At 40.1% G+C, this 23,292-nt stretch overlaps 2 protein-coding genes across 6 annotated transcripts in view; both read right to left on the bottom strand.

The window, feature by feature from the left end:
- Positions 1-377: 377 nt before the first annotated feature.
- slc5a11 (solute carrier family 5 member 11) lies at positions 378-15,578 on the bottom strand. 2 transcript variants are annotated; one of them, XM_089018952.1, is made up of 16 exons: positions 15,355-15,578; positions 14,919-15,062; positions 14,436-14,507; positions 13,491-13,595; positions 13,342-13,401; positions 13,159-13,263; positions 12,967-13,072; positions 9,978-10,058; positions 9,698-9,903; positions 8,047-8,182; positions 5,881-5,988; positions 5,657-5,807; positions 5,411-5,579; positions 3,163-3,378; positions 1,562-1,694; positions 378-700 (listed from the first exon to the last, which is right to left on the bottom strand). In XM_089018952.1, exons 2-16 carry the CDS (start codon positions 15,060-15,062, stop codon positions 471-473), a joined length of 2,022 nt encoding a protein of 673 aa, XP_088875078.1. In that variant the 5' UTR covers positions 15,355-15,578; the 3' UTR covers positions 378-470. The 2 variants fall into 2 exon arrangements, with proteins under 2 accessions (XP_088875078.1, XP_088875079.1); XM_089018953.1 differs by lacking the exons at positions 14,436-14,507; positions 14,919-15,062; positions 15,355-15,578 and having other exon boundaries at positions 13,477-13,595.
- Positions 15,579-16,181: 603 nt separating this feature from the next.
- The window catches only part of grid2ipa (glutamate receptor, ionotropic, delta 2 (Grid2) interacting protein, a), a 35,960-nt gene continuing 28,849 nt past the window's right edge, over positions 16,182-23,292 (bottom strand). For all 4 annotated transcript variants that reach the window (XM_089019087.1, XM_089019088.1, XM_089019091.1 and 1 more), the window contains 9 exons: positions 23,007-23,094; positions 22,490-22,579; positions 22,186-22,382; positions 21,452-21,607; positions 20,630-20,716; positions 20,357-20,486; positions 20,135-20,253; positions 19,750-19,914; positions 16,182-19,395 (listed from right to left, as the gene is read on the bottom strand). In XM_089019087.1, the coding sequence (XP_088875213.1) occupies positions 19,315-19,395; positions 19,750-19,914; positions 20,135-20,253; positions 20,357-20,486; positions 20,630-20,716; positions 21,452-21,607; positions 22,186-22,382; positions 22,490-22,579; positions 23,007-23,094 (1,113 nt within the window). In that variant the 3' untranslated portion in view covers positions 16,182-19,314. The remainder of the gene's footprint in view (positions 19,396-19,749; positions 19,915-20,134; positions 20,254-20,356; positions 20,487-20,629; positions 20,717-21,451; positions 21,608-22,185; positions 22,383-22,489; positions 22,580-23,006; positions 23,095-23,292) is intronic.

The following is a 23,292-nucleotide window of genomic DNA, read 5'->3' as shown; positions in this document are numbered from 1 at the left end:
CCATGAGTCATTGGGTGACATCAGCGCTGGGAACCAATCAAGCTACAGCCATGTACAAAACCTATGACTTTTATTCTGAACGTTTTTTTCACCCGAAAAAAAAAATCTGATGCATTGAAACTGCGATGACTGAACCGCAAAGTAGCAGGGATCACTGTAATTGTGTTTTTATATTTGTTTTTTAATTGGTACCCTGTTAAAAACGTTCAAAAGCTAAGGGACAACAGTTTAACATAAAATTCCCAAAGTTAAAAAAAAAATTGCTCAAGTCTGTAAAATAGTGAATGTACACACTTGAGTAAAAAAAAAACCTTTATATGTCAACACATTTTTTTTTTTCAAGTAAAAAAGTAAAATTTGGCAAAATTTGTAAATTTACACGTCTGATTGGTTGATTTGAAGCAAGTAGTGTGTGTACACAACCTTGTAAACTCAGTGAGACGTTCCTTGAGAAGGGCGAGGCAGCCCCCTCAAGCCCAATATGCGATGATGAACACAGCCAAGCAGAGACAAACGATGAGGTTGGCATTGAGCACCTGTTTCAGACATGGATTTTCTTTCAGTTGACTGAGGTCAGGGGCCGTTGCAGTCACAAGAATTTCCTTGGACTCCCTTTTCTGTGGTTTCAACCCACAGAGCCAGTAGAAAGCAGACAGCAGCCGTGACTTTGGTCTCACGTCGGAGTCCGAGCCTGACGAATCTGCAAAGGAAGGGAGATTGGAAAATAAGCGGTGGATGAAATGAGGTTAAAGGACAACCGACGTCTCCGGACAAGTTGTGTCCATAATTTGTAAAATGGCTTCAAATGACTTCTACTGGGTGTATTTTAATAAGATTCCACCGCATATAGCTATATTTTACATTTTAAGACTCGCTCTGAACATTCAGGAAGTCTTGTTTTTGAGTTGGTTACGAGTCCTCACGTGACGTCAGAAAAGGACCGCCTCCTGACCGTAAAAAAAGACACATTGTAGCGTCTTTCCATCACGTCAATGTATTTTGCTGTACTGTTTTTTTGAAACCCTTGTCTTACATCCAAAAGCTGCCAGCAGAGGGAGTCAAGCTCCATGGAAGGAATGTATCAGCCTGTGGAAACGAGCTGATTCATTCCTCACAGCTCGGTGGCCATTTTCTGCCTCTTTTTGGGTGAGACATTTCCCCCCAATATTGCCTCAAAATGGCACGGAATAAATTCTTTAATCGATTGCAAACATGTATGCTTTCCTCTTCAGAACTATTTGAAACATATTCATAACTGGATGTGTAACAAGAAAGCATATTCTCCGAATCTGAAGCCATTGTTTTTATTCTCCAGCAATGCAAGACGTCTTGGCGTGACGTCACGAACTGGGGGCGGGACTTTCTGAAAATGCCCAATTCGCAGCTCATTTTTTTGCAGATTTTGGACACTTTAAGTCATTTTTATTGGTGTTTTGCATTTGAATAAACATATCATACTGCGTGTTTTGGGTATTTTAGATGCTATAAAACGTTTTTTCTGGTGTCAGTTAAAAAACAAAAAAGTGACGTTGGTTGTCCTTTAAGTAAATGTAAAAACTACCTTTTCTTGTTCCGTTGTCTCCTTCGTTTCCTGTGACCGCGATATCGGCCATTTCATGATCCGTAACCTCCTCCTGGGGCTGCTCTGTGACTTTCACGGGGCTAAATCTTGTGAACCAAGTCAGACGATCGATCTAAATAAATAAATAAACACAAAATAATAATATCATAATACATTTAATTTATAAGTGCCTTTCAAAACTCTTAAGGTCACGACAGTCACAGGATAATCTTTTCTGTGGGTGACAGCCACACGCGACAGCGTCTACTCAACCCGGAAGTAACTCAAATAGATAGAAAGCTCGCTAGATAGCTAAAATACCCCCACAAAAATCGTATTTCCAATTTTATCTCATTCACTGCCAAATGTATTCGGGAATTGAAAAACATGACGTGGAGCACCGGATTTTGTTTTTTCTTGCAGGGGGCGATAAAGCGCTAGTCAGCCCTCTGGCAATGTTTTTTCCTCCCATGAAGGGGCAGCATTTGCCTTTTTGTACAACCGTCCCCACTTCAAGCTCATATAACTCCAGACTCATATAATTGAGGAATTAACTTTTTTTCTGATGAAAGAAGAGAATCTAAGGTTTCTTACACAGCATTGATTGTTTATATAGCCTTAAAGGACAACCGACGTCTGCGGACAAGTTGTGTCCATAATTTGTAAAATGGCTTCAAATGACTTCTACTGAGCGTATTTTAATAAGATTCCATTGCATATAACTATATTTTACGTTTTAAGACTCGCGCTGAATATTCAGGAAGTCTTGTTTTTGAGTTGGTGACGAGTCCGTACGTGACGTCACTAAAGAAACGCTCCTGACCGAAAAAAAAAGACACATTGCAGCAGTCCTTCCATCACGTCAATGTATTTTGCTGTATTGTTTGGTATGAAAACCTTGTGTTGCACCCAAAAGTCGCCAGAAGAGGGCATCCAAGCTCCATATAAGGAATTTATCAGCCTGTGGAAACGGGCTGATTAATTCCTCACAGGAGGTCGCCATTTTCTGCCTCTTTTTGGGTGAGACATTTCCCCCCAATGATGCCTCAAAATGGCATGGAATAAATTCTTTAATCGATTTCAAACATGTATGCTTTCCTCTTCAGAACTATTTGAATCATATTCATAACTGGAGGTGTAACAAGAAAGCATATTCTCTGAATCTGAAGCCATTGTTTTGATTCTCGAGCAATGCGAGACGTCTTGGCATGACGTCACGAACAAGGGGGCGGGACCTTGTGAAACGGAAACTTTCTGAGGTCATTTTGAAGCAGTTTTGGGACACTTGAAGTCATTTTTATTGGTGATTTGCATTTGACTAAAAATATCAGCCTGTGTGTTTTAGATGCTATAAAAGGTTTTTCTAATGTCAGTTAGGAAACAAAAAAGTGGTGTCGGTTGTCCTTTAAAACTCAATATTCTGAGGGTCCTCCAATTTGAGTGAAAATGACAAAAACCCCTGGCACTGGAGTGGACACATTTTCACACATCTGGCAGTGAATGAGTTAATATTGATTTTGGTGACACATTGATTGACTGGTTTGCACATCCACCTCACTGAGCAGAGGTTTGGTGATTGATTCGGGCCTTCTAGTCTTCACCTGCTCCGCTTTGGGCTTGTCAGTAGCCAGACTGACCAGCACGACCACGACGAGCGTGATGAAGGACAGCATCGTGGAGAAGTAGAGGTAATGCACCGATTTGACCACGGCGGGCCTGTTGTCTGGCTCAAAGCACAGTGGGGCGGGGTAGATGAAGTCCATCAGCATCCGGATGCAGCCGATCGTCAGACCTACCGCCACGCCCCAGAATGCACCCTGCCGGGGAGAGAGGCCAACGGACATGACATAAGTTCGGAAAATATGTTTGGGAACGGATGTCAAAAAAAGATGGTCTGCCACTGGCCTGCAAATGGTGGACCGGTTCAACCAGATTTGAATGTTTACAACACAGGTGAAAGTCACTTTTTGCCGGGGGCCAAATTGTAGTTGCGGTTTCCTCTCGGGGGTCGTTATGAATTTGGGGAAGCAATTAGAAAGTTTCATCCCCTGCACAAATTCCATAGAAAGCGCACAAGAAATTGATGAATAACTAGTTTTCAAATTTGAAGTAAAAAATAATGACTCTTATTGTGGTTTACGTGGGGCAAATTGACATTTTGGTTCGGACTTTAGCAAGCATCATGGAATTTGAAGTTTGTTTCTGCTTTCAGGGGCCCCTGGGCCTTGACTTTGACACCCTGTGTAATAAAGTGTCTGAGTTGTGCATGTTGACACACATATTATATTGCATCAATGCAAGAGCCAAATTGTCTTTCAAAGACAGTGAGAGTGGAAAATAGAGGATAACACATTAATAATACATTCACTGTCGCAAAAGGTTGATATATTTCCGGAGTATAAGTCGCACCCCCAATGAATGGTGTATTTTCAAGCGTTTTCCATATATATAGTGATACCTTGGCTTACAAACTTAATTGGTTCCCAGACAGTGTGTGTAAGGCGAAAAGTGTGTATCCCAAAAAATAATTTCCCATAGGAAACTATTGAAATGAGAATAATCCGTTCCCAGGTCCCCATAAAACATAATTTTCTAAGCTTTAAAACTACACAAAATGTACCTTATTTTATGTATAATAAATGTGCTATGGTATTATAATTAAAGAAATAAACTGTACAGTATAATAGAGTCGTTTTATTTCCCTTTGTGATGGTCGTGGCTTGATGGAATGGAGTGGCCGGTTTCATCAGCATTAAACACTTGATGAGGAACGTAACCTACTTTCACCATCTTGAGGAATGATCCCTTGTAGGTGCTTTGTCTGTGATAATTTTATCTAGTTCCTCATCAATTGTCTTCTGTTTAGCTGGGCTGATAGCTTTTTGTATCAAGTGTACAGATGGCTTGTGCGGGTTGTTTGTGGTGCCTGATTGATGGGATATTTTAACCTTGCAGTCTACACTCTAACTTTGAACTACCAAAGTTGAAACTCTCTCACTGTCACCTGCCTGTCTCTTTAATGTTTAAACCACCCCCCTCACTGCTGCGTTCTTGACCAATCACGTGGCTTTAACTGAAGACTGGGGGCGGGGAATAGAGGACAAAAACAGTCGTCTGCCATTTTGTTGTTAGAACGGGCTCGTTCGCGAACGACCCATCACTCATTGAGGCAGCTCTGTGTACGGAAAAGGTTCGTATGCCAAGGTAAAGTTTGTATGCCAAGGTAAAATTTTCATAAATGTAACGTTTGTCATTCGAAAAGTTCATAAGCGAAGGGGTTCATAAACCGAGGTATCACTGTACAGTATAAGGATCACCGGACTATAAGGTGCACCTTCAATGAATGAAAAAACATTGTCTAAACTCTAAATAGAATATACAGTGAGACCTCAACTTACGAACTTAATTGGTTCCCAGACAGAGTGTGTAAGGCGAAAAGTGTGTATCTCAAAAAAAAAAAAATTCCCATAGGAAACCATTAAAATGGGAATAATCCGTTCCCGGGTTTCCATAAAATATACTTTTCAACTAAATAAGCCTTAAAACTACACACAACATACCTTCTTCTATGTATGGGAATTTATTTTGAAAATAGCCATTGCTATCCACTTTTGGCCTCCCATGGACCATGTTTACCAAAAACTGCCCTTCAACTCGCTTCATGTTTTTTTATTCTGACCCAGGTAACACAAAACTATTATATAACGGTCGAACCCTTTTCAAATACATCCTTGCAGGGCTAAGATTTGGTTTCTCTGTGGTATTGAAACACGGATGAAGACAGCCAAGTGGTCACTGAGGGTCCAGAAAACAAATGCACCGCCCATGACCGCTTGATTGTACACACACCTTCTCATTAGTCCTGGTCCAGAAGCAACCCAATAGGAAGATGATGGACACGGGGGGCTGCAGGTAGGTGCTGATGGACTGGATGTAGATAAACAGCTGCCCACTTTGACTGGCTTGAATGACGGGAATCCACAAAATGGACACCACCACCAGTATGAGCACAAACACCCTACAGTGTAAAACATCTATTTTAGTGATCTAAAAAGAGAAGCTAAGGTAATATATTTCTTATTTAACCAAACGCACCGCCCCACGATCATGAGCTCCCACTCAGACGCCCCGGATCGGAACGTCTTCCACAGGTCGATGGTAAAAATGGTGCTCGCGCTGTTAAAGACGGATGTGAGGGAGGAGACTAGCGCAGCAATCATAACAGCTGTCATCAGTCCTCGGAGTCCTGAAAGTGACACAAAAGATATTTTATATGAATATTCAAAGGTAAAAAGAAGGACGTATCGAGTGGAAGTCACCTGCAGGCAGAAGCTCCATGACCAGTCTGGTATAAGCGGTGTCTGTACATCCGACTGGGTTGCCGCAGATCTGCTTACACAACTCTGGATCGGCACACGCCACATCATCTGGATGCATATATTTCAAGGTTCATCTGTGTAAGCTCTCAGTCGTACAGGAGTGGTCCAATGATGAGAAGGTTTCTTCAGCCGTCATCTGTACTTCTTTAAAGGCGTCGGACGTTTCGCTTCTTATCCAAGAGGCTTTGTCATCTAACTAAACTTTGCTGATAGTTTTGGCCCGATCCGTGCTGTTCCCAGCACTGCGCATTTCTGGAACGAGATATCCGATGTTGTTCCCGGGATCTGTTGCAACCACTCGTCGGGTTTGGGGGTCACTGCCCCAAGTGCTCCGACCATCACAGGCACGACTGTCACCTTTATCTTCCAGGCTCTCACCAGCTCCTCTCTGAGCCCTTGGTATTTCTCGAGTTTCTCATGTTCCTTCTTTCTGATGTTTCCATCACTCGGGACCACTACATCCACGACAACGGCTTTCCTTTGCCCTTTATCTATGACCACGATATCTGGTTGGTTGGCCATTATCATCTTGTCAGTCTGTATCTGGAAGTCCCACAGGATCTTTGCTCGGTCGTTCTCTACTACCTTGGGAGGTGTTTCCCATTTTTACCTTGGGGTTTCCAGTCCATACTCCGCACAGATGTTTCGGGAGACTATGCCAGCCACCTGGTTATGGCGCTCCATGTAGGCTTTCTCTGCCAGCATCTTACACCCTGCAGTTATGTGTTGGATTGTCACAGGTGCCTCTTTGCACAACCGACACCTTTGGTCTTGCCTGGTGTGGTATATCCGTGCCTCTATGGCTCTGGTGTTCAGGGCCTGCTCTATATATATATATATATATATATATATATATATATACAGTAAGACCTCAACTTACAAACTTTCTGTCTTACAAAAGCCACATTTATGAAAATTAAACCTCATAATAAGCACTATTTTCATAATACACACCCACCACGGCTGGGGGAGTGATCTTCGGCGGAAGCACACGACCGAACAGCATCAGAGGTTAAGTTACCAACAGTCCTTATGGAAGGTGACTCTCCTTCCATAAGCCATCAACGACCATCGAAAAGGTAAATAAAACTTTATTTTACAGCACAGTTTATTTCTTTAATTACAGTCGTCATGTAATGCGCCTCTCTTTCCAAACAGCAATTCCCTTTGACCTTCGACCTCCAACGCCATTCCATCAAGCCATGAATGACCATCACAAATGTAAATAAAGTGACTTTATGATACAATGCAGTGTATTTCTTTCATTACAATACAATAGCACATTTATTATACATAGAATAAGGTATGTTGTGTGTAGTTTTAATGCTTATTTAGTTGAAAAGTATATTTTATGGAAACCCGGGAACGGATTATTCCCATTTTAATGGTTTCCTATGGGAATTTTTTTTGAGATACACACTTTTCGCCTTACACACTCTGTCTGGGAACCAATTAAGTTCGTAAGTTGAGGTTTCACTGTGTATGTATATATATATATATATATATATATATATACATAGTAAAGTCTCGTTATATCGATATCGGATATATCGATAGTCCCGGTTATATCGATACTATTTCTATGCACGCACGGAGACAATTACATGCAAACAGGGTCGGATATATCGATAGTCCCGGTTATATCGATATTTTCCACCACTTGGGAGGTGTTTCCCATTTTCTTGGGGTTTCCAGTCCATACTCCGCACAGATGTTTCGGTAGACTATTGAATATCGATATAACGAGACTTTACTGTATATATACACACCTTCAAAGAAGTACAGATGACGGCTGAAGAAACCTTCTCATCGATTTCAAGGTTCAGTATTTTCTTGAACTGAAACAATCAGTTGAAAAGAATCGGATAATTAAAAAAAAATAAACTGTTGTTCAGGCTGCAGAGTACAATACTGCAATGTTGACAGCTATGCCATGTTAACACTGCAAGCTAACGTCTGTTTAAGAAGTACATATGACGTACGGATGAAGAAACCTTTTCATCAACGGCAAGCTAATATTTGCAGTATGTCAGTCACCAGTTTACATGGGCAAAGGGAACAATTATCGCTTTGAAGACTTCACGATTAAATGTGTGCGTTTCTCACCTGTGAAAAGTATCCTGCTGATCATGCCGGGCAGCATAATAGCAAAGAAAGGCAGAACCTTGAGGTAAGCAGCCAGCAGGGAGCCGCCTTTTGCATGGCTTAGCGATTTTGCAGCCAGTGAGCGCTGCACGATCACCTGATTCACAAGAACACACGAAGCACAGTGCTGCACATATTCGTTATCAATTTACATTTATACATACATTTATTTTTCGTCTCAATTACAACATTTCTTTGAGATGATATTTATTCGCAATATTTATGTATATAAACTAAAGGTCCCAAGCAGTGATCTGATAATCCATGTGGAATGACTCATGTTGCCTTGTAGTACACACCTCAGTGATGCCAAATTATATTCCTTTTATGACAGTCTTGTTTTTACAAATGGTGTATATCTTAGTAAAGACGCAAAAAAGGACAGAATACGATTTTAACCAGTGATTTTTGATATGTTCTATTTTGTTGAACTCGTTCACTGCCAGACCATGTGCAAAGATGTGTCCACTGCCGTACAAAGTACATTTATTATGCATTTTAAGACGGGTACAACGTACAAGAAAATCTGTACGGAATAACGCAAATTTGTCCAGCATGGGTACAATCCGGTATGCATTGACTGATACAAGCTTCAAAGAAAGCTGTGGAATATTCGTATTGTGTTGCTTGCAAAAAAGACGTGAAAGTAGCTGCCTCCGGTTTCTATGATTTAAAGACGCATTTTGATACAGAGCCATGCCAAAAACGTAGCAGTCTGGAAAACATATTGATCATACAATAGCATACAATAGAGAACACTGTAGTAATTAAGCAACACCTGTAATGTCATCATTTATTAAGAATATGTATAGAATGATATAACGAAACACGTGTACAATATAACATGTTAAACTACATGAATAAACACGTTTGAAAAAAAATATGGTGTACGATTATTTTGTATTTTGTAAGGGAAAATACGACAGTTTGTCACGGCATGGAGCCGTGGTTGACAGGTATGCCACTCCAGTGCCAGGGTTTTTGTCATTTTCACTCAAATTGCAGGACCCACAGAATATTGAGTTTTAGGACTACATAAACATTCAATACAGCGTTAGAGACCTTAGACTAAGAGTTAATTCCTAAATTATATGGGTCTGGAGTTATATGAGTTTGAAATGAGGGTGGCTGTCCAAAATACAATGCAATACATACATATCGGTTTATATCGCGTTTTAACAACAGCTGAATGATGGAACAAAGCGCTAACATGGGAAAAAAAACTAAATGCTGCCCCCTTGCGGAAAAGAAAAAAATATTGCCAGAGGCCATGGCCAGCGCTTTATCGGCACCTAAGTAGTATGAAAAAACAAAACCTGAACAAATTTCGGCATGGCGCTCTGTCATAGATTCAATTCCCGAATAATTTCGTGAATGGTAGTGAATGAGTTAATAAAGACGGAGAAGAGGACAGAAGAAGGTTTTCACCAGTAATTTTTTATAGGTTCTATTTTGCTTATTGCCAGCCAATTGCGGGGTCAATTAATTCTATTTTACATTAATAAGACAAAAGGAGCATTTAGACGACAATGACAAAAGTAAGGGTTTTTGACATGAACCTTGAGGGACACCGATATACTCTTCTCTTTCAAATAAATAAAACAAATCTTACCTGATCAGAACACCAGTACCACATGGAAGGAATTGACATGCCGATGATGATGCCAGGCCATGGGAGGTCAGAATCAACTGCGTCCCTGAATACGTGGAAGGAATCTTCTCGGGGGATACCGCACGTCGTGTTCGGCACGCGAACTGACGGGATGGCATTGAAGTAGCCCTCCATCAGAGCATTCCAGCCTCCCACCTTTGCAAAACCTTAATGCAAAAATGAAGCCAACATTAAAAAAAATTACGTCACTGCTAGCGTCATGGTTTGCGGGTGTGCTTACTAAAACCCATGAGGATGAGCGCTCCCGCCAACATGATAACTGTTTGAGCAGCATCAGTGTAGATGACTGCAGCCAAACCACCTGAGGAAAAAGACAACACATTTAATTTTACTTTGAAACAACTATCAAAAGACATTGTAAAATCTTATTGGCCATAAAATTATGACTACGGTACGAACTTCCACCAACACTGCATGTGGTGCATCAGGATTGCCTCAACCTCAAATAAATGCCTCGCTTGTGTGATTTCTCAGGTGAAAAAAATGGTGGAAATTACTTTTATAATTTACATGTATCACAAGTGGTCAATAAAATAATAATTCTTTTGTTTATCCTGTTGTCCGCGGACTGTTGAAATGTGCACTTGACCCAACAAAAATATCTTACAGTCATATAATATTGAATGAGTTCATTTTGATATAACTTCGTCTAAAGTGCAATAAAATTTAGTAGAGAAAAACTAGACTGCTGCTCACAAAGCCAGCCCCCCCCCCCCCTTTTTTTTCCAATCCAAATACACGTAAAGTCGTAGATAGTAGAACATGAGAATGGCGACAACGAGGGGACGAAAATAACATGTACCTTACACGCACGTAATTATGGAGGCTTTGATCCTCTACTTTTTCAGCTGGAACTGCTTCATGCAACAAAGAGGGTGCAGAAAGTCCTTAAGATTGAATGGTTGTCTGTGTCCTCACATTATTTATTTTGTTTTTTTGACTTCAAGATGGCGCCGTGACAGAGGCTGTCTTTACAGCAGCTCCTGTATTTGGTTTTTGCTTCTGTTAAATGAAAATGTCTCCACTGTGAGACTAATGAAGTCTAATGTAATCTAATCTAATTTGTATTTTTATCCGTTGAAAGGACAACCGATACAATTTTTTGGTTTCCTCACTGACATCAGAAAAACGTTTTATAGCATCCACGATACCCAAAACACGCAGGCGGATATTTTTAGTCCAATGAAAAACACCAATAAAAATGACTTAAAGTGTGCTAAAACTGCAACAAAATGAGCTGCGAATTGGGGATTTTCAGAAAGTCCCACCCCCAGTTCGTGACATCACGCCAATACGTCTTGCCTTGCTCGAGAATCAAAGCAATGGCTTCAGATTCAGAGAAGAAGCTTTCTTGTTACTCATCCAGTTATGAACACGATTCAAATAGTTCTGAAGAGGAAAGCATAAATGTTTGCAATCAATTAAAGAAGTCCTTCCGTGTCATTTTGAGGCGTGTGGACTGCAATGTAGCGTCCCTGAAAATGCACAAGATGGCGCACAAGCTCCGTTGGAAATGGGCTGATTTGTCTGCAGGGAATTTGTGTCGGCGCGTATCAAATACAGTAAAGTCTCGTTATATCGATATTCTCGGGAGTCGGAAAAAATATCGATATAACCGGACTATCGATATATCCGATCCTGCGGCATGTAAATTTTCTCCTTGCGGTTCATTGAAATAGTATCGTAATAAGCAGTACTATCGATATAACCGATATCGATATAATAATAGACTTTACTGTAGTTGTATTGGTGCAACACACAACGATTCACCATCACGTTATTTATGGGTTTTCTTTCTAATTTCGGCATCAACACGGATCAACACGAAGTTTTCAGACCAAACAAATTACCCAAAATGCATTGTGTGTCGCTTTCTTGGTCAGTGACGATACCTACCGTGATGTCACGTACGGACTCGTCACCAACTCAAAAACAAGACTTCCTGAATATTCAGTGCGAGTCTTAAAATGTAAAATATAGCTATATGCTGTGGAATCTTTGTAAAATACGCTCAGTAGAAGTCATTTGAAGCCATTTTACAAATTATGGACACAACTTGTCCAAAGGCGTCGGTTGTCTTTTAATGGAGCTAAGTGAGTCACATTCAGGTGGGTCGTCTGTGTAAGCTCTCAGTCGTACAGGCGAGGTCCATCGATGAAAAGGTTTCTTCAGCCACCGGTATCACCTCATAAGTATTCCTAATCCTATTTTGACGACAATGAGGTTAAAATCTTAGCGAAAGAACATAGATCAGGGGTCTCAAACTCACGGCCCGTGGGCCAACTGCGGCCCCGAAAGAATTTTTTGCGGCCCGCCTTGATATGAAAGATTAATGATAGTGCGGCCCGAATGATTGATACGAATGAAACTTGTGTGTGAAGCTGAACAAGTAGGCAAGAGAAGCCATGTTTAGGACAGTTCATGTTCAATATTTTATTTATGTGAAGAAAGCTAAAGGTTAAAGAACTGTTAATTCAGACATTTGTAACTATTAAAATAATGAGTTTTCATGTGGCTTTCTCAGTCGTCTGTATCTGCCTTATGATCATTATAATTATTTTATTTATTTATAATTGGTTAATTTATTTTTTGTTCATGTTACCATTTATTTATTTAATTCATTTTTTGTGTGTTAAAAATAAAGATTTTGAGAACATTGGAATGTTTTATCTGTGATTTTCTTGTGGAAATCATGATGCGGCCCAGCCTTACCCAAACTCTGCCTCTAGCGACCCCCGAGTAAATTGAGTGTGAGACCCCTGACATAAATGGTTTGAAAGGGGAGTAAAAGAAGCGATTTTCATAAAACAACTGAATCCTTCTTTAAACGGATATGGTGGGATGAGGTTCAATTTGGACCGTTCGTACAACAGCCTACTTAGGCAACATAGGATTAGGAATACTGATGAGGTGATACCGGTGGAAGTGGGGCAATCAGGCCAGTCGTTAGTCAGAAAAATAGTAACAATCAGTGAAGCAGCTGCAAGGGAGTAGTCCTCTGCTCCCCCCAACCTGAGAGCAGGGACCTGTCATCGCAGAGTCCGGCACCGCCATGTCTGGACAGTAGGGATATATATATAGGGCCTAAACTACCAGTAAGTCTTTAGTTTGCTGACGAAGTTTCTTGGATAAGAAGCGAAACGTCCGACACCTTCCAAGAAGTACAGATGACGGCTGAAGAAACCTTTTCATTCAGGTGGGTCGCTCACCTGCTATAGTGTAGAGAGCAGTGACAGACAGTAGAAACACGATGGCCACATAGATGTCCCACTGTAAAGCCAACTGTATGAACAAGACACCGGCGTACATGTCCACCTGCAATCACATACAAAAGACATCGATTAAATCCACATTTGGGCATCTTCAATTCAGTCGTAAAGGTAAAAAAAAAAAATTGATACCGATATCTTGGTGAAGATGTAAATAAACAAGGACAAGACAGCTATAAACAAATGTGTTCTTCTCCCGCCGTATCGCCTCTGTAAATATTCCGGCATGGTTGTGACCTGGTGGGAAGTGAGCAGAAAAATGGTTTCAAAATGATCCAACGAAATCCATGTACAGTACGCGTGGGCTCATTTTACCCCAGAGGCCAGATAAATGGGCAGGAAGATCCACGCAAGGAGCAACACCATGAACATTCCCTGTCACGGAGCAACATTGGACATTTGAGTATTTTGAGGCTCTTAAGAGTGACGTATCTCTCACCGGTAACTGACTTGGCATATCGTACATTCCACTCGTAGGCGATTGCCCCGATACCTGCTGCTGCTCCGGAGCCGGCCAAACCGATTAGGTGTCCACTACCGATGTTACTGGAAAACAGTGAGGCCCCTACCTGTAAAGAGAATGGATCTTCAAACCATCAACGAAGCTATTGAATGTCTTACAAAATGGAGTATTTTCACATTATTAACTCATTCACTGCCATTCCTGAAATTATTCAGGAAGTGAAAATATGACGTGGAGCGCCATTCCCGATTTTTCTTCGGGTTTTTGTTTTTCTTGCGGGGTGCCAATAAACGGCTGGTCAGACCTCTGGCAATTTTTATACGCCCAAAAGGGGGCAGCATTTTCCTTTTATCCACTGTTACAGCTTCAGCTCTTGTTAAAACGCTATATAAATCAATATGTATATATTGTATTGTATTGTATTGTATTTTGTACAACCACCCCCATTTCAAGCTCAGATACTTCCAGACCCATATAACTTGGGAATTAACTCTCTTTTTCTGACAAAAGAAGAGAGCCAAAGCCTGGTTTCATACCCTGCATGGAATGTTTATGTAGTCCTAGTCCTTAAAACACAATACTCTGTGTATCCTGGAATTTGAGTGGCAAAAAGCCCGGCACTGGAGTGGTCACATTTTTTGCACGTCTGGCAGTGAACGAGTTAAATAACTGAAGTAAGTGGGTGGGAGGGATATTGTTGGGATGTCCACTTGTGGTAAATATTTTCAAATTTTATTGTAGTAACCGAGACTTTGACAGTGAATGGATTTAAAAGGTGTGGCTTGGCCTGGTGAGTGATATGGGTGTCAAGCGAATGAGAGTCTCAAATTGTCTGAAAACGATACCAGCAACTGGGTCTGGATCAGTGAGGACATTTTGTCTCAAATATTTATAGATTTGCTTTATTTTTGTGTTCAGAGTTAGTCAGTTGCATGTTTGGACTCACCGGCCACCAAGTCATGCTCCTCCCTGCCATGAAGTAACCATCCACTGTGCTGCGTTTCGTCTTCCACATTGACTAGGGGGACACATGACATATTACGAGGACAGAAACATGAAGTTGTAAAATGACATTTATGATGTTCAATGACCACTTTTCCTTGTCAGGGAAGCTGAAACCAACATTAATAAGTCACGGTGTAGAACGCTGCATTTTCCCATGCATTACAAGGACCAGCACGATATACATGCTGAAGGCTTTTGGCAGATTAAAATAATCAAGGTTGAAACACGACTGGACAAAAAAAGACATTTATCAAACATCCACAAGAATAGATGAATCTCACTTCATGGATAAAACTTGGAATTTGTGATTGTAAATTTACCTTGCCGTGATTTTTTTTTTTAAATGGAGCAATTTTTCAATAATGCTCTTGTAATCAATCTCATTAGATGACAGACATCCTGATAACAACCATCATGGACTTACCCAAAAACCCACAGCCAGCACCAAGACAAAATAAAGCACCAGTACCACGATGTCCACGTTTGCAAAGGCAGCGCTTCCTCTACCTTGAAACTGTGTCGTAGACATGGTGCTCCCTGGCTGAGTGACAGCAAGATCTAAGGTCATCTGGAAAGAATCTTGATATTAACAATTGTGGTTAAAATATTATGCACTTCGTTCGTGAAAGAAGCACCACTTGCATTTACGCTTATATTGTACATTTTAAAAACGCCGAGTCACTGAATTTGTTTATTTTGATTAAAGTGCTGTCAATTCAAATGACGAAGATAACTTGGATGGTGAATCTGTCACAAATAGGGAAATGGCAATGGATTAAAAAAGAGACAAAAAAACAGAAGAATCATCAGCTGTCATGAATTCAAATAGTGTTATCATATTGTAAAGAAAAAAAACTCACCTCTGTGCGGGTTGCTAAAGACAATCTAGCACGACAGGGAATTGGCCGAGGAAGGGTGAATGAGCTCGATTCCTTTTGGCAGGAGAGCAAACTCCACGTTCAACATGTGCGCACGGAGTGTTAGTTAAATTGTAAAAGATTTATTGCCCCTCACTCGCACAATGCACACGTGGCAAATATATCAAATGAATGTTCATCTCACAAGTACGCATGCAACGGATGTCGTTACAGTGAGACCTCAACTTAAAAACACCTTCTTACAAACTTTTCGTCTTACAAACGTCACATTTATGAAAATTAAACCTTATAATAAGCACTATTTTCATAATACACACCCACCACGGCTGGCGGAGTGATCTTCGGCGGAAGCACACGACCGAACTGCACCAGAGGTTAAGTTACGAACAGTCCTTATGGAAGGTGACTCTCCTTCCATAAGCCATCAACGACCATCAAAAAGGTCAATAAAACTTTGTTTTACAGCAGTTTATTTCTTTAATTACAGTCCTCATGTAATGCGCCACTCTTTCCAAACAGCAATTCCCTTTGACCTTCGACCTCCAACACCATTCCATTAAGCCATAAATGACCATCACAAATGTAAATAAAGTGACTTTATGAGGAATGCAGTGTATTTCTTTCATTACAATACAATAGCACATTTATTATACATAGAATAAAGTATGTTGTGTGTAGTTTTAAGGCTTATTTAGTTGAAAAGTATATTTTATGGAAACCCGGGAACACATTATTCCCATTTTAATGGTTTCCTATGGGAATTTTTTTTTAGATACACACTTTTCGCTTTACACACTATGTCTGGGAACCAATTAAGTTCGGAAGTTGAGGTCTCACTGTATTTTGTCCATGAACAGGAAATTCACACAGAACTCATCGAGAGGAGATAAATATGTCTTTATGTCAGTAGCGGTGTTAAATATACAATAAATTATGCACAAGCAATACATTTCAGGTCATAAATGCACAGCCGGCCGGGAGAAGGGAGAACATAAATGGGGGCGATTGATTAGCATCAAGGGACAGCTTATTAGTGGTGACTGGTTTAAAATGACAGGTCAAAGGTATTCGATGCCTACAAAGGTCTGCATCAGGAATACAGTGAAAAGAAATACTTTGAAAATGAAGGCAACAAATTACATGAATAGAAATTGAAATTTATGAGACAAAAAATACTTTCAAGCAAGGGGGTCAAACTCAATTTTTGCTGCGGACCACATTGTCGTTACGGTTTCCTCTCGGGGGCCGTTATGAATTTTGGGGAAGTCATTACAATGTTTCATCCCTTTCACATATTACATACAGAGTGCACAACAAATTGATGAATGACTAGTTTTCAAATTTGAATTAAAAAAATAATGATTTATTGTGGCTACATGGGACATTTTGGTTCAGACTTTAGCAAGCAGCATGAAATTTCACAAGTTTGAATTGCTTTCGCGGGCCGAATGAAATGATGTGGCGGGCCAGATTTGGCCCCTGGGCCTTGACTTGGACACCTGTGCTATACAGGATTTGGTTTTAATGGTTGTGGTTTTAATTTTAGTGGACAAACAATTTTTACAGATGGATAATCTTGTCATTTGAGAGGGTGCAAATCATAATCTCACAAGAATTCCGTTGTAATTTTCAGAATAGGAGTTGCCATCACAAAGTCAAGATCTTATTGGAAGAAACTCATAATATCACGACAAAGACATCGAGCTTGACAGGAAAAAGAAGTTAAGACGCCATGGGATTAAAGTGATATGATTTAAAAGAAAAAAAGATAATTGACGGATGATAAATGTCAACATTGATGAATACGAACTGAGAATCTCAAGAGGAAAAAAAAGCAGAATTCGCAAAAACTGTAGCCTAATAGCATCGTATTTTCTGACTTACCGTCACAATCTCGGTCAATAAATATATTCTGCCATTTAGAATAAAAGATTTAGACAGAAACAGGTGCTCACCTGGGTGTTATACACAACATTGGCTTACATGAGAGGATGGAGTTTGCAGTAATTATGAGCTCTTTATGTACAGTACATTAGTGCAGCTACGACACGAAAAGTTAAAACATCTGCATATTATTATGAGTATTTCTTTTTCTCAATGTGTGCAGCACAAGGCAAACATGAGCATATTGCACACTGCCCGCTGTCAGCAGCGAGAAAATATTACAGTACGTGCAAATTTGTCAGAACATTTTCCAAAATAATATCTCGAGACAATCGCAGATATAAGCAACACTTCATGAAGACCTTTTTTTACATTCAGTATGGTGGGCAACTTAAGAAAATAAACAGAAAATACTCAGTCCAACTTCTCCTCAGACATCTATGCTACACATAAAGGATTTTATGGTGAAGCTACAGCGCCACCTAGGTATGTAGTGGCCTATATCAAAAGTAAAAGTACAGTATACGAGAAAAGCATATCTGTTTACGTAAAATGCTGCACACAGTTGGCAGAAATTGATCATCCATCTCTTAATCATGATTAATATACATTTGAGAAAGCAAGTTATCAGAATCAGAAAGCCTTTAACTCATTCAGTGCCATTCACAGATTTATTCGGGAAAGCTCCATTCCCGAATTTGTTCAGTTTTTGGTTTTTCTTGACAATGTTTGCTCTTTTCCACGAGAGGCCAGCATTTCTCTTTTTTTCCATGTCAGTGCTTTGTTCCAGCTTCAATTGTTGTTGAAGCGATATATAAATCAATATGTATGTAGGTACAGTGAGACCTCAACTTACGAACTTAATTGGTTCCCAGACAGAGTGTGTAAGGCGAAAAGTGTGTATCTAAAAAAAAAAAATCCCATAGGAAACCATTAAAATAGGAATAATCCGTTCCCGGGTTTCCATAAAATATACTTTTCAACTAAATAAGCCTTAAAACTAGACACAACATACCTTATTATATGTATAATAAATGTGCTATTGTATTGTAATGAAAGAAATATACTGCATTGTATATTTGTGATGGTCATTTATTGCTTGATGGAATGGCGTTGGAGGTCGAAAGTCAAAGGGAATTGCTATTTGGAAAGAGAGGCGCATTACATGAGGACTGTAATGAAAGAAATAAACTGTGCTGTAAAATAAAGTTTTATTTACCTTTTTGATGGCTTATGGAAGGAGAGTCACCTTCCATAAGGACTGTTGGTAACTTAACCTCAGGTGGTGTTCGGTCGTGTGCTTCCGCCGAACATCACTCCGCCAGCCGTGGTGGGTGTGTATTATGAAAATCGTGCTTATTATAAGGTTTAATTTTCATAAATTTGACGTTTGTAAGATGAAAAGTTTGTAAGATAAGGTGTTTGTAAGTTGAGGTCTCACTGTACCTGTATGCATTTTGGACAGCCACCCTCATTTCAAGCTCATATAACTCCAGACCCATATAATTTAAGAATTAACTCTTTTTTTCTGATGAAAGAAGAGAGTGTAAGGTTTGTAACACTGTATCGAATGTTTATGCAGTCCTAAAACTCAATATTCGCTGGGTCCTGGAATTCAAGGGACAATGACAAACCCCGGGCACATTTCTGCACGTCTGTCAGTTAATGAGTTAATATTCCCACAATTGGGAAATTTTCAACATACAGCAGCTATACACACACACACACACACACACACACACACACACACACACACACACACACACACACACACACACACACACACACACACACACACACACACACACACACACACACACACACACACACACACCTTACACCGTATATATAAACCTTCATAGTCTTACTTCAAATTATGACCATTATAAGTAACACTGTTTAAGATTATGGGTTTCAATCAAAAATGAGAGTGATGAGGGTTAGAGCAGGCCGTATGTTGTCACCGGCTATACCTTTGCCCATATAGTGTGTATGTGTGTGTGCGTGTGCGTGTGCTTGTGTGCGTGTGTGTGCATATTTGCATGTTTTTTCTCTGAGCTACCAGGCAAGCGGGGAGGCCATTCGAAGACTTCTTGGACTCTTGGGATTCTCGGCTGCCTGCTGATCACTGAGAACCCACTGTGGTGAATAAAAAATATCGTTTAAAAAAATACACATGACTGTCACAATACTAGTACACCCCGGCATATGTGTTGGCTTTATTTCGTGCCTGAATAATAAGGATGAGAATGTTTTGAGATTGAAGTGAGAAAACTTTGACGATTAGCAGTTCATGAGTAGCAAATAAAACTAGTGACAGCCATACAGTACAGAAGGAATACAGTTTTGGATTTGTTTGATCTCCGCACTCTAAGTTTGGCATTACAGGACAATTAAGGTTTGTCAAGTCAATCTATATGAGGGATGTGAAGGACACCCCCCCGCCCCCCAAAAAAAAAAACAACAACAAAGCATTCACACTTTCCTCCTCACCTCAAACTTGTTGATGAATTCAGCAAAAATGCCAAAAAAGGCCTCCGTGTCTGAGCTTTTGCCATCTTCCCCAAAGTAGGAGGCCGTTCGAGAAAACTCCTCCAGAGAGCTCTGCTGGAGAGACTCCAGAGACTGCACGGCCGGATGGCTGTTTTCCAGAAAGGTCTGCACAAGTCTTAGTCAAGGAACACGACTGCTAATACACAGGTGTCCAACTCATGGCTCACGGTCTCAATCTGGACCTCCATGTCATTGGCGCTATTTCACTTGACCAAATGTTCAAAACCAGTCATAAAATTCAGCTGAACACAAAGCAGATGTGATTATGTATTAATAATAAGATGAGGTTGTTATTAAGAATATAGACCCAGACGCCAAAGGATACACTCATGACGGCGGTGAAGCGGTCCTCAGTGGTAGCGGGCATTTTCTGGCAAGCCGAGCGAATGTTCTGGATGGTTCCGTGGAGGTCATTTACGTCGGATGTGATAGTCCTTTGGTTGACTGAAATGATTGAATTACAAAATGAGGACATTGAAAGAATTTAGAATTTTGAATTGGAAGAATTCATTACTCTTTTTCCAATGATTTCCAAGATGATAATCACCTTTGGCTGCAAGAGGAACCGTGGTGAGATCTTTGGAAAAATCCAGCACATCTGGAAAATGATGACACAATGACTTGACCAGAATGTGCAAGAATGTCGACTTGCCATCCACCGTCTTCGTTGTGCTCAGCTGCAAAGACGAATGAACAGTGAGCAGAATGAGAACCAAGGCATCCACAAAGCACCTTGCTATTTTGAAATCTTGTGGTGTTTATATATTTTTTTTAATCAGTTTTGAAAGGTGCCGCCTTTAGATTTTGTTGGATTGTATACCTCGGTCAGGAAGTTGATCTTGAAGCCAGTTGTCTTGTTGGTTTTAGGCTGGCTGTTATTCAGGTAATTCCCCATGGCCAACACAAACTAGGCAAAGAGGTACACCAGACACTAATAAACACAAAGTTAGTAGAATGCTAGCTTCCATTTTGGGACAGCCTTATTAACAGTGACCTTTGTTAACTTTGCAAATGCATGAAGTCCTAATTTATTTAAAAAAAAAACAGGTTTTCCTGTTTAATAAGAAGAATTTTAGGCCTTACTTGAATGAAGTCGAGTGAAATAAAACTCACTTGTACTCTGGCATTTGACTGAGCATGATTTAGACTTGATCTTAGTTTTACTCCCTGATGCTTTCTACTATCTTTGTGACGACTTTATTTTCCTGTATATGATAGTTATCCATGTAAAGTGCTTTGTTACAGCTTCAGCTGTTGTTAAAGCAATATATAAATCAACATGTATTGTATTGTAAAATAAAGGACAACAACTGCAACAGAAATGTCAAAATGTAATGAGACCCGAAACGCAAACGCCATAGTAACTCAGACTTTTTATTTAAGACAGTTATTTTATCATTAGTTTCAATTAAAGTGATGCTTATTAATGATACTGCTGTTTGCAATTTCGCTGCAACCTTCGTGAAGTGCACACTAAAGTCGAATAAAACAAGATAATTTGATACATCTTGCGAAACTGATCAATCTCCCCCATGATAGCCTACCAGAAGGGTGACCCCGAGTACCTGCACTAGTGTGGCTAGATTAATTTAAGATTTATTTTAAACCAAGAGAAAATCCTCCTTCAACCTTATGACTGTACCTCTAAAATCTTTGCAAGCTTCTTGCTGCTCCTGAGCTCCAAGGAGGCCTTGTTAATGCATTCGTAGGCCCCCCTCAGCTCTTCCGTCTTCTCCTGCAGCGAGCACTTGAAGTGTAGGCTCTCCAGACGGCTCTTGTATTCAGGCACTGACAGCATCTATTTTATTTAATTAGTCATAAAGAAAACCACAAAACTTCAGAAGGCAGTTCATGCATATGTATGCTACGCATGCTTATGTACGCCAAGAACGGTGGCAAAAACGAGTTGCAGGGGACTCGGTTTTTCATTCGTTTGAAAAGATAAGAAGTTACAGAAAATGGTGAATACCTCAAGCTGCTTTCCGACTATGAAAAATAAATTCACCTGACTAATTCAACTACTTATTTAGTTATTTCATAAAATTATTTTTTTTGCAGAGAAAACTGCACTGTATAAAATAATGCTAATTAATGTCATTAAAATTAAAGGGAATGAGTCGAGCTGCTTCGATCCAGGCCGGTTGTGTTCACACCCACAATGGCACAAAACGCACATTTTAAAATGTGCTAAGATAGACACATCTGCTACTGCACAGATTTTGACCGTGCCTCGGAGCAGACTTGCGCCAGTAACAACAAATAGAGCCCTACAATGTAATTTTACAAATGTAATCCATTTTACCGTGATATTTTGAGAGTAGTATGAGTAGTCGTAGCGATCCCAAAAGACACACTATTGTCTGCATTTTACGTTACCTCCTGCACAAACTGGTCCGGCTCGCTGAGTTTGCTTGGATCGTCCCTGTATTCTTGGTACTTTTTGACCTCCTCTGCGTCAGGGGCGTAGAGCAGCAGTTGCTTAATGTGCGACGGCTCCAGCCTGTCGGAACTCATGCTCATCAGTACACGACGGAGCTCTCCGGGGGACAGCTTCAGGTGAGCTATCAGGATGGCTGGAGAAAGAAAGGAGAGTAAAAAGGGGAGCATCGTGAACATGAAATGTTAAATTCATTTGAATGTAAATGTGAGGACTGTACACGGTGCGCAATTTCACACTTACATGCATTGTAGGCCTTCTTGTGCGATAGAATTTCAATGACATCTTTTTTCTTAAATGTTTCCAGTTGTGGCAACGGCAGCGGCGCAAGCACTAAAAATATGATTATGTTGAAAACAAAACATATTAAACATTTTTTTGAAATATGTCACATGAAATAAACAGTAGCCAAGGGTGTCAAAGTTTTTTTTTCGCAGGCCACATTGTAGTTACGGTTTTGCTTTGGTGGTTGTTATGAATTTGGAGAAGCCATTACAATGTTCAATCCCCTCCACATATTACATATTGAGCACACAACAAATTACTGAATAACTCATTTTCAAATTTGAAGTCAAGAATAATGACTGTTATTGTGGGTTACATACGACAATTTTAAATTTTGGTTCGGACTTAAGCAAGCAGCATGGCACTTGACATGCTGTATTTGCTCTCGTGGGTCGAATAATATGACGTGGCGGGCCAGATTTGGCCCCCGAACTTTGACCCCTGTGTCATAAGTGAAGCCAACAAATAAACTTACGAGAAGCTTTCTGTGTTCCAAAGTGCATCTCCAAGTCCAAATACTTCACCATGTCATGTAGTTTCTCATGGTCAGAATTTGCACCCAACTACCAAGACATACAAGGGGTGCAATGTTACTAATAATTCTAGAGTCAATGTAAACTATCGATAGAGTTGAACCCTAATGTTAATGCAATTTCAAGGAATTAGTTATTCCGAACAGCTATCTAAGTAAATAAATAAATAGAAGTAAACCAACAAAACGTCAGGTGGAAACATGTCTGTCCAAACATGGTCAATTTCAG

Source organism: Hippocampus bargibanti, linkage group LG17, assembly GCF_051943395.1.
Source record: "Hippocampus bargibanti isolate YZ-2025 linkage group LG17, ASM5194339v1, whole genome shotgun sequence".
NCBI lineage: Eukaryota > Metazoa > Chordata > Actinopteri > Syngnathiformes > Syngnathidae > Hippocampus > Hippocampus bargibanti.
The sequence above is the reverse complement of the archived record's forward strand: the minus strand, read 5'-3'. Positions and strand labels throughout refer to the sequence as shown.